We start from the raw sequence: 14,459 nt of genomic DNA, 5'->3' as shown, positions 1-14,459 counted from the left end.
GAAGAATACTGAGTAATTGTACGAATCGGTTCAATAATTTTCTCTAAAAAAAAAAAAAAAATTGGTGCATTATTTTCAGGACAGACCTTGTACTTGTATAAATTTGGCATAACAGCTGATATAATCTCTATAAAAAAGATAGAGACTTCCTCCGATTTCTGTGGTATGATGAAGATGGGAATCTCAAACATTATCGTCATTGCAGAGTTGTTTTTGGTGTTTCTTGTAGTCCGTTCTTGCTTGGATCAACTATTCGATACCATTTAGGAAAAAAACTAGATGAAGCCAAGCAAGGGAATGAAAAATATTCTCAAGATATTATCCGACAACTGATGGTCAGTTTTTATGTAGATAATTGCTTGACTAGTGTCAAAACTGAATCAAACGTGAAGCAATTTATTGAAGTTGCGACTGAAATGGCTGAAAGAAAATTTGATTTACGAGGGTGGGAGTATACTAACCCATCTTAATCTATAGCAAATCCAACAAGCATTCTAGGAATGATGTGGGACAGACATTGTGATACTCTTTCCATAAACATCCTTGATGTGCAAGAAATAACAAACGTAGTGATCACCAAAATAAATATTTTAGCTGTTTCGCACAAAGTTTTCTATCCTCTTGGCATAACTGGTCCAGTGACATTGCGTCCAAAACTCTGGCTACAAAACTTGTGGAAATTAAAAATTAGTTGGGATGAAGAAGTTGATACAAAAATGCATCAAGATTTTTTAAAATGGCTAAATTAGCTTAAATATTTGCAACATGTTAAGATGCCAAGATGGTTCCACTGTGATGAAGGACTCGAGCACATTTCATTACATTTTTTCAGTGACGCGAGCAAAATTGCTTATTCGACTGTAGTCTTTCTGAGAGTTGCTAGAGGAAGCGCTGCTCATGTACAACTGGTACAGAGTAAAATTAGAAATGTGGATTACGTTGGTCCTTTCTACCTAAAGTCAGAAGGTAAAGCTTCGATCGTATTATTCACTTGCGCTATATACTGAGCGGTCCATTTCGAATTAATCCGGTCACTCACTACAGATCCTTACAGTCAAGCCTTAACATGATTTATTGCAAGAAAATGCAGGATTTCAGTTCTTTACTCGAATAATGGCTTGAACTTTGTAGGAACAAACAGTGCATTAGAAGCCTTAGATTGGGACAAGATAGCCGTGTACTCAACAGCTCAGAAAATCACTTGGAAATTTATTCCATACACAGCTGCATGGTGGGGTGGGTGGTGGGAGCAGATGGTAAGAATGCTCAAGGAACTTCTGCGTAGAGTGTTAGGAAAATCCACCGTAGATTATGAAGAGCTCAACACGATCCTGTGCGACTGTGAATCAGTAATAAATGCTAGACCACTGACCTACATACAAGATGACCCATGTGAATTGGCACTGACACCAGGAATATTTATCCACGGAGGAAGCAACAGTGAGACTCCAGATCTTGACATCGTAGACCGATCTTCCTTAATAAAACACATAAAGTACTTGCAGAAGTTATGTGAAAATCTTAGACAAAGATTTAGAAATAAGTACCTTGCTCTTTTAGTCCACAAGGGAGTCAGAAGAAATGATGCTTAAATGTTGGGGATATTGTTCTAATTGGGCATGATCATGTCCGACGCATCGATTGGCCACTTGGAATAATTTTACAGATTTATCCTGGAACAGATGTTGTTCCGAGGGTTGCGAGAATAAGAACATACAAGGGTGAGAGAATATGTCCTTTCCAAAGACTCTATCCATTAGAAGTGTCAGCAAAAACTGATGTTGATGTCTTGAAGGCTTCTAGAAAAAAAGGTGACATATTTGTCAAAACTGTTCCTGATTTTTCCGTTCACAACACTGATACCACTGAAGTGAGACACCCTCCCAAAAGTAGATCAGGAAGAACCATAAGAATTCCTCATCGAATGGATTTGTGAACATTTTTTTTCCAACTTTTGCAATTACATAGGACATTCAGAAACTTTAAAATTATACTTATTCTAAATTTGAATTGCAAAGTTTATAAATTTCACTTTGCAAGGTGGGAGTATGTTTAACTGAATAAATATTTGCTTCATTCATCTGGAGAACTTGTAGTTCATTTGAATGATCTGAAAGGCATCTGTAACTTTTGATTGCAGCTTGTTCTTTACAGTGTCCATGAACGAAGTCTACGGAGCGTACAATTCTCTGATTTTTTTTAAAGTGAAAATAAGTTGATGTGTATGGATAAAGTTAAGGGAGTGTGCGATGCCATGTTTGTGCAATTCTCTGATTTTTTTTAAGTGAAAATAGGTTGATGTGTACATGGATACCGAATTTGTGCAATTCTTTGATTCTTCAATTTTTGGCGCAAAAATCACTGCTACACAGAGCCAAAATAAGTCAAAGAATTGCACAAAGTATGTATCCATGTACCGCCAAAAATCGCCAAGGAGCACCCGTAAATATATTTGTACCAGGTAATCTTCTGTTATCTGGGCCGGATTCAGAAATGTATGTATGTGCCAAAATGTGTGTGTACACAAATATACATACGTATGTATACATGCATTACATGAGTCCATCCGTACAGATACATACACTTCTGAGTCTGTTCCCAATAACAGAAGAGTATCTTATTTTATACGAATTTCAAATGAAAAGAATGAATGCATTTTTGAAAAAAAAAAAAAAAAAGACTCAGTGACCTCTCCTTCAAAGCAAGTTAAACAAAAATACAATTGTAAAGAACTACAAAACCAAAACAGAAAGATTTCTTCAGATAGATGATTGATAAAAATAGTAGAAGGGGACAATACATGTTAGCTTGAATCTTTATAATTAGAAAGATGCAACTACATTTGGCATTTACATCATATGAAAGAGTTCTCAGTGAATTTCAAGAATACATAAATTTTCTTTCAAAATGCACTGAGCCTTTTCATGTATAAAGGCGCTTATTTCTGTAATTTGTCTCCACGCAGTATACGATTTTATAAACTTATTGTATCACAAAGGTGCATACAAAATAGGCTGTACTGAGAAACACTGTAATGAATGTACATTAACTTTCTTAAGCCGGCGGTACAACTGTAGTACCGCAAAATTTACTTGCTCTTAAGCTGGCTATGGTACAACTGCTGTACCAAGCTTTCCGTTCTAACTTTTAGAGTAATTGCCTATCTTTAGATTCTCTGGGTGGTCTAGTTTTCTCTTCAGAGCAGCCTCTGGCTATGTAATGTTTCCCACTTCTTATCTCTTTGGCTAGGTTTTGGCGAAGACAGTAGGTTTCGTCTCGCGCCAATGTGCTTGAGAAAAAAACAGATGCTATCTCTCTTTCAATCATTAGAGCTTTTTTCGTGATTTCTGTGTAACTCGGGCTCTTATTTCCTTCTTATGATGGCACCTTGTTTCAAAGGTCTTAGTCAGGACGAAATTAATAAATTGCTAAGAGATTTATAAGAGGAAACTTTTGCTGATACAGATTCAGACTGTTCAGATACAGAAGAAATATGTTTTAATCAATCTTTTAATGAAGATAAAGTTGCTGATAACTTCAAAAGCAACGCTAATAATTTATTTGAATGGAGACAGCCAAGTGAGCATGACAAAGCAAACATATTGGCCTTTACTGGTAAACCTGGCATAAAAACTGAATTTTCGGGAATTCGTCTTGCTGTTGATTTTTTCAAGTTATACTTTTCAGATGAATTATTTAAAATGTTAACCATAGAAACTAATTGATATGCTTCTCAAATCTTAGAGTTGCGGCCAGATATAAACGGAAAAAGAAAACATGAAACCGACTGGATGCCAATTACATCTGATGAGCTAAAGAAATTTTTTGGATTAGTCTTACTCATGGGACATGTTGAAAAGGACAGCATTCGAGATTATTGGTCCACGGATAATTTAATTGACACACCAATTTTTCGTAAGGTAATGTCAAGAGTCAGATTTTTAATGATTTTAAAATTCTTGCATTTTGAAAACAATAAAGCAAAACCCGATAAAATTATGAATTATGACAAGACTGTGGAAAATTCAAAAAGTTTTTGACCATTTAAAAACAGCTTATAAACAGATTTACAGCCCCGCAGAAGAACTCGCGATAGACGAAATTATTGTCAAATTTAAAGGGCGAGTAATATTTAGACAGTATATCCCAAAGAAAAGCAAGCAGTGGGGTATAAAATTATACAAGATTGCTGATAAGGAAGGGTACACCTACGATATGGAAGTTTACCTTGGGAAAGATAAATCTAAGGATCCCAACTTTTCAGCATCTTATAATGTTGTTAAAGAAATGAGTGGCACTATTAGAGACAAAGGCCATATTTTATTTATGGACAATTTCTTTTCCTCGCCAGACTTTTCGTTTATTTATTAAATGAAAATAAAATTAATTCATGTAGAACTATTCGTCCAAATAGGAAGCATTTCCCAAAGGATGTAAGCAAAGGAAAATTTAATAGAGGAGAAACCACTGTGCGTTTCACAAATGGGATGACAGCTCTACGCTAGAAAGATAAGCGTGACGTTTTCATGCTGTCAAATATACACAATCCAATGGTTATAGCCCATGAGCAGACAAAGCCCGAGATCATAACATGTTACAACAAAAATATGGGCTATGTTGATTTAAGTGATCACATGGCCAATAGTTATACTTTTGGCAGAACTCTGAAGTGGACGAAAAAACTATTTTTTCATCTACTTGACCTAACAGTGCTAAACGCGTACATTCTAAGCAAAATAGGTAATATCGAAAAGAATTACAAAGTTTTTTGCATGAATTTCATTAGAGAGCTGATTCATTATTCTGATCTTCAAGCTCATCTGCTGTCTCCATCAAGTCAAAAAAAAAAAAAAACAATGCAAGTATCTATGCTCCCATTTCCCTTTTGATAAAAAGAAAAGACGAAGATGTGCTGTTTGTTCTGCAAAAGGTTTGCAGCGCAGATCATCTGTCATATGTAAAGCATGTGATGTAGCACTCTGCATAAACTGTTTTGAAGCTTATCACACGTCATTTCAGAAAAACAGTTAAAAAAAAAACAGCAATAGTTAATTAAATGAAAGCACCTTCCTATAATAGCAAAATCAAAACAAAAAATTACTAATCTTACATCAGAAAACAAAATCAGAATTTAATAGAGCATGTGTCTATTAAAGGCCTTTTTATAAGGGCCAAAAATTGAAAAAAAAAAAAAAAAAAAAACTACACTCAGATGATCACAACGAATGTAACATTGAATATATAACTCTGAATTTTTCATTTGAAAACAACTCGGTTTAGATACCGGTGAATGAGCTATCTGTATGATCCTTTTCGTAGTTTTCCCGTTAAAAACATGAATGTGAGCCAGTTCTGTCAGTCTTTCACGAAACATCACTTTTCAGCAAATAGTACTATTATACTTAATTAAACAAACCGTCTGGCGTTTAAGCTTCTTCCCTTACGCCAGTAAATATGGGATTTAATTACATTGCTACACTCAGTTGTTATGTAGATAAAACTATTGACGATTTCGTTTGGTAACAGATAGTTCAATATAGGTTCAACACAAGCGAATAAACAGGCTCCATAGGATTCCCCCCCCCCATGTGTAACGTGATTATAAACCGCTTTCCCTCCAAATGTCCTCGACTAAGGTGACATTAATTAATTGAGAAAAATAACTTGAGGGCTGTCTCTCTATGCGTAGAGATGTTATCGTGGAAGACTTTCCAAGGGAAACTCTCTCGCATTCATATTATACATTAAGAAGGCAACAAAATCTCTCATGTTCGTCTGGAATTTTAATCCAGGTTGAACTACCAGTGTTTAGTAATTTTACTGCTCTTTCATCTGGTGGATTCCTCCACGAAGGCATTCATATTTTGAGGCAACTTATAAGATATTTTCTCCCTCCTTTCTGCATGCCTTCGTGGTGTAACGGTTAGCAGACTTTTCGAGTATTTCGAGAGATCCAGATTCCTGTCTTGACGAAAGCACTGCACATTTTTTCATGTCTTCTGCTTCAAAAAATAACCTAATGACTCTATAGTGATGCACGAACTAAAAGGTGATGGATGGTGATTCCTCACCACTGCGATTTAGCTATTGGGTCTCCTAATCACCTGTCGCCCTTTAAAAGGCAAGTATATAAGGTATTTTTTCCCTTCTTCCAGCATGCCTTCACGGTGTAATGGTTAGCACCAATCAGCACATATTTCGAGAGGTCCGGGTTCAAGTGCCGAGGAGGACATTGCTCATTTTTCACGTCTCCAGTATCAAAATAACCTAATGACTCTAAAAATTAATCTTAGCTTGCTTTGTCAACCTCGAGTAAGCAATAGGCATTTTTTTGTTATAATAAACTCCATAAAATAAATAAAAATGTTTTTCACTTGGCTAATAACATTTGCTAAAGATGCATATATTTTTATATTATGTTTCAAATTTCAGCGATCTTGCACCCTGTTCGAGATTTAATGTTTCTAAAGCTCCTTTTATAAAGTAGGCAAAACTACTTTTTTAGGGCCTGCTTTACACTTGAGGCTTAAATCTAATAAGATGTTACTTTGGCCTTTCATGCTGCTGAGGTCATAAAACAGTTCAGCAATGTTAACTTCGTTCGAACTTCTACTACAGTCAAAAGTCGTTAATTCGGACACCCATAATCCGGAATGATCTATAATCCGGACCTCAAAGCTAAAATCTTTCTGCACATGTGCAGCGTTGGCGCATGCGCATAAGTGTTTACGCGTGCGCGCAAGACCTTTACCACTGCGCATATGCGTCTGTGCAAGCGCAGAATACGTTTTTGCGTGCACGTTTAATGTATAATGGACGGTATAAGCTAAAATTATCTAATTATCTATTTCAGTTAATGTTGATGATTGCGTTGTTCCTTAATCTTCGAATTTGATCCGGCTTATTATTTTTTGCAGACTGTAAGAGCAATTTTATAAAAGTAAGCTTGAACTTTCGATTATGTCAAATAGAATTTCCGATGCTGGAGCTCCCAAAGGATCTAGAAAACGAAAGTATGTTTCGACGTCCATCAAACAAAAAACGAATTGCTAGAAAAAATGGATAAAGGCATATCCTTTGTTTAACTAACCGTTCCGAAATCTGTTTATGAATTTCACGCTGCTCTGCGGGGGGGGGACGTCGCGGCGCGCAATGAACTGGAAGTTGATCTGTCAGCACTATTGTTATCTTCAGGGCAGATTTTTTATTTTATTCGGCTTATAATTCCTTACTAAATGTAGTATTTCATTTCGATATACTCTGTCTTTGATATGATTTAAATCAAATTCCTCGTCATTATAAATACCACGAATACAAATCAAATAGTTTTCTGGTTGCAATTTTCTAATTTCGTCTATTCGTAAGGTATGCTTTATGCATGCGCGTGTTGAAAGAAATGTTTAATAAAGTAAACAAATAAATATTAAGCTTCTTTTTTTGTAAATTTGGATACCCTTTAGATCATAACTGCTCATTTTTTTATAACTTACAGTTTCATATTTTTAATTTTATAATTTCTGCATGCCATCTTACCAGATTTAAACTGATGATCTATAATCCGGAAAAATCGATAATCCGTAATCGCCTCGACGAGTCCGGATTAAAGACTTTTGACTGTATTATGCATGCAACTTTCTCTCATTTATCTTTTTGTGATTTTCATTCATTCTTAAGTAAATAAAATGGGAAAATCCACATGTAACCAACCTGTTCTCTGGGATTTGATTGGCCTTATTTGGTTCGTTCACTGGATTACACCGAAGCACTCGACAGCTATCTGTATAAGGGGAGGGATGCTTTCATCAAGGACTTGCTCAGTACAGCTGGCTTATACCGACATTACGACAAAAACCATGAAAGTGCCCATGAAGCCTGTGATTCTCGCTGCGATTCGAACCCGAGAAAACCTCTACTACAAAACCTTCAACTAAAATATTAATCTAATATATCAATGAAATATTTTATTTGGCATTAACCCATCAACAACTAAACTAGCAAAAATTCTTTTGACACGAAAACACATTTAATAACTTAAAAGAATAAAGCCTTAATAAACAATAACTTAGGTAAATACCTTAACAGAATATCCTTTATCAAAATTTTAAAAAGAAAGCCATGCAATTCGGAAGTGAAATAATTTTATTCAACATAAGTTAACTGTCGAAAATACTTACAACACTTTCAAATTATACCTACGAATCCGAGAAAACCGCTCTTTCAATCACTGTTTATAAACTTTTGAAATTGGCCGCCAACAAAGAAATCAAAATTTCAAGAGGAAATTAATAATCTACTATAAAACTGAAATTTAAATATAAATACAAACAAAATAAAATTATAAAACATTCCAGATAAAATTCTCCTTTAGTTCATTGAATAATTTCAACCAAGTGAAATATTTCCCAATCTAAAATTTTTAAAGCGAAGCATAATTGAGAAGCAGGATCAATACCGCTCAGCTCTTAATCTGTCAGCATTTCTGAAACTGAAAATAAAGTCTGAATCGTGTAACAAAATCTTGATGTTTTTGTACGTGTGTTCCTGCATTGAACATTATTTATTTCGAAATACATTGAAACTCTTTTTTTCCCTTCGTGCGTAATGAATCTTATTTTTTGACCCCATAAATTTTAATGAAAAGGAATTCTGTATACTAAGTTAAAAAAATAAAGATGTTAAGAAGAAATATTCAAAAGTTAAAGCATGTAGAAAATTTTGATATATTCCCCAAAGTTCATGAAGAATACAAACAACCTACGGCTTCAGGTGGCACAGGTATATCTTATTTTTAAAAATTACTTTTGCGCTGAAAACTAAAAATAAATGTTCTAACTACGTTTATTTCTCTCAAATAAGCTGCTACCTAAAACCCTGACTAAATGATGAAATATTACGAAATTAATCTTTATTTATATCAAAACTTATTCAGAATTTCATCTGGTTGCGAAACCTACCGAAGTTATTTATATGTATAGAATTTTTTCCTCGTTTCTAGCGCATTGTTTATGCTAGCTTCGCTGAACTTTAGAATAGGGTAAGATGTGATTTCAGTGACGGTTTTTATGACTTGCTAGCTGAAAGTGTGAGAATGATCAAGCAGATTACTGGCCAGTCGCTAAATGAAGCGTAATCGCGCCAAATCTGGCAACCTCTCATATTTATTTGTAGTATAATATTTTATTGTGTATTTACAACTCTACTGCAATTAGAATTGCGACCCAAGGAACATTTAATATTCACATATCTACATTGCTTAATTCACTTCAATAATTGTTCATTCAGTCCTTGATCCTTATGAGTGAAGGTTGCACATCATGAGCTCTCCGACGAAGACAAGTCCAAAGCCGACGAGATTCTATAGATGGAGGATAGCGCCCCTTTGGAGTCGCCTTCTGTCAAGGAAAGCTGTGTTGGTTTAACACCCACAGTTATTATTGAAAATAATGATACTGATTATTGGATTAACCTACTCCGTGACTCGAAAGCTAAAATCACCTCGATGCAGATTGCTATTATGGAATGCCATAAGTTACGACCGGTTACGGATGCTGACACGATGACTGAACCACTACACAAAGCTCTACAAACGCTCAAGGCCCAGGCTGCTGATGTTAGAGGTAAGTGTAATCTTCCTTGTACTTCAGGCATTGGTCCCCAAAATGTACTTACTGAAAAGAGTAAAAATAGTGATACTAAGGCTAAATGTAAATTAACTAATAATCTTAGTAAAGTTGATGATGAGGGATTTAGCTCCCTACTAAATCTGCAAAACAGCAAAGAGTTGAAAAAGTACCCCTGAATATTGAGTCTAATAATAAATTTAATTTATTAAACGAAAATATTGATGCTAATGTGGAAAATGTTAGTAATGCTACTCCCAGCCAACAGACAGTGCAGCAGGAGCTGACAAACAGCCAAGCACAGGCTATTCCCCCAATAATGGTGAATCTGGGAAAACTTAAGCATGAGAAATTCTTAAAAGACTTATCAGTTAAGACTGAAGCCAAATTCCTCGGGAAAATCATTGGGGAACACAGAATACTGAATGCTCTGTTCCAGGCAAAAAAGATTGAACACTATGTCATAAATGCAAATTATGCCAGACCAATAAAAGTAGTTTTAGAGGTTTTATCCTCCACTACTAAGACTGATGAAATAGCCAGTGCATTAGCAGCTAAAGGTTTCACCGTAAGTAAAGTGACTCAACCGACTAGATGCAGAACGAAAGCCCCTATGCCTTTATTTCTCGTGCAAATAATGAAAAATGATATCTCTGACCAAATCTTCTATGTATCTGATTTATTACTGTTTGCAGTGACTGTGAAAAAGTACATATCCAAAAATCAGGTGCCTCAATGCTATATTGCAATAATTGTCAAAAGTGGCGCCATTCTTCAGAGAACTGCTTCTTTAAACCAAGATGTGTAAAGTGTTCTTTAGAACACAAGACAATGGATTGTCCCAACAAGAAAATAATAGAAGAACCCAAGTGTTGCAACTGCCTAAAGAATCATGTTGTGTCATATCGTGGATGAGAAAAGTTCCCTAAAAATAAAATTAATCAGCAGATTAAAGGCAGTACTGTAAAAAGTGGAATCTCCTTCGCAGATCTGCCAAAAAATCAGGCTCAACACTCTAGTAATAAACCTAATGGTCAACTCCCTAGTTCGGCTACTGCTGCATAAAATCAGCCAGTAAAGGCAAATATTCAATTTAATGTATCTGATATTAGCAATATACTCAAAAATCTGAATGTTTCAAATGTAAATAATCCTAAGCAAAGCTCTTGTGCAAATAATGCAACTAGTTTTCCACAGGAACAAAATCAGTATTCTGAATTTATAAGTTTTGTACAGAATGTCACTGATTTCAACAATAATTTTGGAATCAACAAAATTAGAATTACGAATAATGTTTTCAAAGCTTACATGCTAAAATGAAAGAGTTTACTGATCCATGTGATAAAATGTTTCTATTTTTGAAATAATTAATGAAATCAATAATTTAACTATGTAATCAAAGCACGTCCTTTTCAATCACAGCATGGAAATTGTTAAAGTAAATTGTAATTCACCTTCAGTTAAACACTTGTGCTACGACTAAACTTCATGGTTGCAGTGCCGTGCGCTACAATATAACAAGTGGTAAAGTGTCTCATTTACGGCGCTCCGCATCTGCGAGTGCAATCCAGAGCTGTAACTCGAGAAATAAACAATCTCCGTAAAAGGTGACATGTGCACCACGTTATTTTCATTTTTGCGATAAATGCCTATCAACGTGGTGTTCACGTCGCTCGCGGTTTAAGACAAAAGCGTCTCAACGTGCGTGGCACACCGTTTTAGCGTAAGTGGTTAAAATCTGTGTTTTGCCAATATTATTATGAATTTTAAATATCTCCCCACTTATTTTGTTTTTTATTTTCACTTATTAGACATTTAGGCCACCTATTATTCCATCCCATTATCTTTTTACTTTAAATTACATTTTAATTAACTTTATATTTACTCTTATGCTTATTTCAGTATATCCCTGCCCCCCCCCACCAATGCCTGATTTGCAAGTAGATGCACTTCCTTCATAGGATTTCCATTGGACAAGCTTACCAGTAGCTCCACTCCCTGCACCAAAGTATCGACTTTGGAGGAGTAACTAACATATACAAAGACTCATTCATAGCACTTTCACAAGATTTCATCTCATCTATAGATATTTTCCATGTTATGGCAGGAAAGTAATGAATTTTTCCCACAAGCTCTACACAAGATGTGGCCTTTTAGCCCGGACGCCTGTCAACAAGTGCTTCCAATGTTGAGTCTTCAATAATTGCTCACGTTTCCAAAATATGTCAAAAAAATTCAATTACTCATCATTTCCAATGCTATGCCTATAAAAGCTATGCCTAAAATCTTTAAATGTGATACACACAGGACAGGAAGATGACCAGGAGCCTAGAGAATGCGACTTCGTCACCTACTCTGCGTCTTAAATGAAGCAAAACCCAGACATTACGAGATGTTTTATCGGTTTGAATAGAGAGGATTTTTTATGAGTCTTTGAATGTTTGTAGAGATACTATGTTTGTGCTTCAAAATAAGGCCTTTTTAAATGAGGCTATGATTATGACCTATACATGGGCAACATTCAGCAAAGAACATCTCTGTATACAATAAAACTATTCATAGTTACAAATTAGTATTTATCTATTCATAGTCATCTGTGGATTATCTACTAGTATATATTCATAAATATCCATAGTAGTTATTCATCTATTTATAGTTAAAAAATTCCGAAAAGATAGCATGGAAATCAGACAAAATAATAGTAAATAAGTGAAGAATAAATTACACATGCAAAGGCGAACAATGAGCATGTTAGTACAAAATGCTAAATTGATAATAAGATACCAAAAGCAATGTAAAAGGAATAGTTGCTACCTCCGAATAGGTGAATTCATTGGGTTATCAGGTTTTAACTATTATCACCATTGTTGATAGTATGTATATTTACTGGGTTTTTTGTGGAAATGCTTTCCTTTTCTGTTATTGAAACTGGATTCAGAAATGTATGTATGTTCTTGCATGCATACACAAATCCAGTCCCAACAAAAAAAAAGTATTTTTTCTTTAAAAAAAAATTGTAAACTTTAAATTGAATTGTATGTACTATATCACCTTAAAAAGTTCTCCGGTTAGTAGCTGAAAAGATAAGAAAGCTTGACTTTTGAAAAAAAGAAAGTCGCACATCTTTTGATCAGTTGATCTTGAATTTTTAAACCATGATTGACTTTCGGCAGAATGATTGGAGAAGATCACTAAAATGTTGGTAAAATGGAAAACTCTGTGAAGATGGAATAGTATAAGGAAACGATTACTGACATTAAGGGGGGAAATGCTATTTTAACAAAAATTTAGTTCATGAAAAGTGTAACATTTTTATGTGTTTTATTAAACAGTGGGAGTAGCACTTTGAAAGCCATTTTGCTAAAAATTTAATGAAACTTGCACTAAGAGTGTATAGATCCTTTTTCATCATATTCAAGAGCATTTCTTGCATAGTATTCTAGTATTTAAAAAGGAATTGAAAATTGTATTCAGAACTACTTCGGTTGATAGAAACTATATTAAATTTTATTACTGCAATTTTTAATATTGCTAAGTTTAATTATTCAAATTACCATTCAGTTTCTTTCAGTACTTTATATATTTTATGTTGTAATACTTATCATCTCTTTTTTCCATGTGTGTGCTTAGCATTGTCTGTAGGTATTCCATCAAGTTGATTTCAGCTTATAAAAATAAAATTGTAAATCAAGTTAATAACATTTCATTTTTCATAGAGTAATCATCCACACATCATTACTTTTTGGGCTATCAAAGTGAAGGTGATAAATTTACAGTGTATAATATATCCAACTCAAACACATAAACATGTTGTAAATGTATCTTTAAAACATTTAAAATCAAAAATTCCTTGGAATTGAGCAAGCCTTCTAAAAAATAAAACAGCAAGTTAAATTAACTATATTTTTAGTTATTTAAGTATTTTCTTGTCAACTGGCCAAGTACTGTGATTTGGCACCAATTGTATATGAACATGTCATTTAGAATTCCGCTTAATAATTGCCAAAATTTCAGCCAATGGTGTGCAGTTTGCCACAAAAATAAGATTGTATTAAAAAATGGGAGAGGAAACTGTTTATTGCTGAATTAATTATCAACTAGAATAATAAAACATTTCAGCCAGTGTTAAACAGATACAAAATGCTAAAATTTAATTGCATTTTTTGCATGATAATAATCTGTATAGTGGAGCACAAAAATGTAAAATTATAATAAAAAAAAAACAAATTTTACATGTGTAATATCTGGTTTTATATCATTAGGCTAATAATAAATTGAATTCACTATTTATTTTTATAATAATTATTATTATTTTAATATGAGGTATTTATGTAATAGATGAAGAAAAGAAAATAAGGTACTTGTTTTCAGCAATTTTGGGAAAAAAAGGGATTTGATGCATTTCTGTATTGCGAAGAAACAAGCGGTTAGTAATCTAAGCGTGTGCGAGAAACAATCAATGATCTAATTGGTTTTTCATAATTGCATTGTGTGAATTTATCAATTTTTCACTGTAAAATACTTATTGTGTGTACTACTTTCAATGTTCCATAAATCAAAAAAGGAGCTATAGTTTTATTAGGATCTGCTGAACTGTTGCCAATAGTCTCTAAAAAAATGAATTTTCCTGTATTTTTATAGGTACTTCTGTATTATCACAATCACCTTAATAGAAATCACCAAAGGTTCAGAATACACCAAAATCCAGTAACTACATGCATAACAATTATATAGACAACAATGTAAATGACAATATTCAGTTCCCAGTGTTGCCATTTTCATATATGTTCTTTTTGTTGTGTTTCAAGCTCCAGTGGCTTTTATAGAAAAATTATGATT

General features: G+C 34.0%; 2 protein-coding genes across 6 annotated transcripts in view; one reads left to right on the top strand and one right to left on the bottom strand.

Annotated features, from left to right (window-relative positions):
• LOC118190801 (uncharacterized) overlaps positions 1 to 8,260 on the bottom strand; it is a 37,506-nt gene extending 29,246 nt beyond the window's left edge. For 2 of the 3 annotated variants that reach the window (XM_085811754.1, XM_085811756.1), the window contains exon 1: positions 8,175 to 8,260. The gene's annotated coding sequence lies outside the window, so the exon portion shown is untranslated. Of the gene's footprint in view, positions 1 to 8,074 lie in introns of all 3 variants that reach the window. The other variant, XM_085811755.1, reaches the window with a different exon arrangement.
• Positions 8,261 to 8,470: 210 nt separating this feature from the next.
• Positions 8,471 to 14,459, top strand: part of LOC118190789 (endoplasmic reticulum-Golgi intermediate compartment protein 2) — a 61,739-nt gene continuing 55,750 nt past the window's right edge. The window contains exon 1 of one of the 3 annotated variants that reach the window (XM_035361580.2): positions 8,471 to 8,775. In XM_035361580.2, the coding sequence (XP_035217471.2) occupies positions 8,673 to 8,775 (103 nt within the window). In that variant the 5' untranslated portion in view covers positions 8,471 to 8,672. Of the gene's footprint in view, positions 8,776 to 8,803; positions 9,618 to 14,459 lie in introns of those variants that run through there. The other 2 variants (XR_015039784.1, XM_035361571.2) reach the window with 2 other exon arrangements.

The sequence above is a fragment of the Stegodyphus dumicola genome, chromosome 2 (assembly GCF_044657685.1).
Source record: "Stegodyphus dumicola isolate Sdum_Otavi_A_Nest chromosome 2, ASM4465768v1".
In the NCBI taxonomy this organism is placed as follows: domain Eukaryota; kingdom Metazoa; phylum Arthropoda; class Arachnida; order Araneae; family Eresidae; genus Stegodyphus; species Stegodyphus dumicola.
This window is presented reverse-complemented; position numbering and strand designations above follow the sequence as displayed.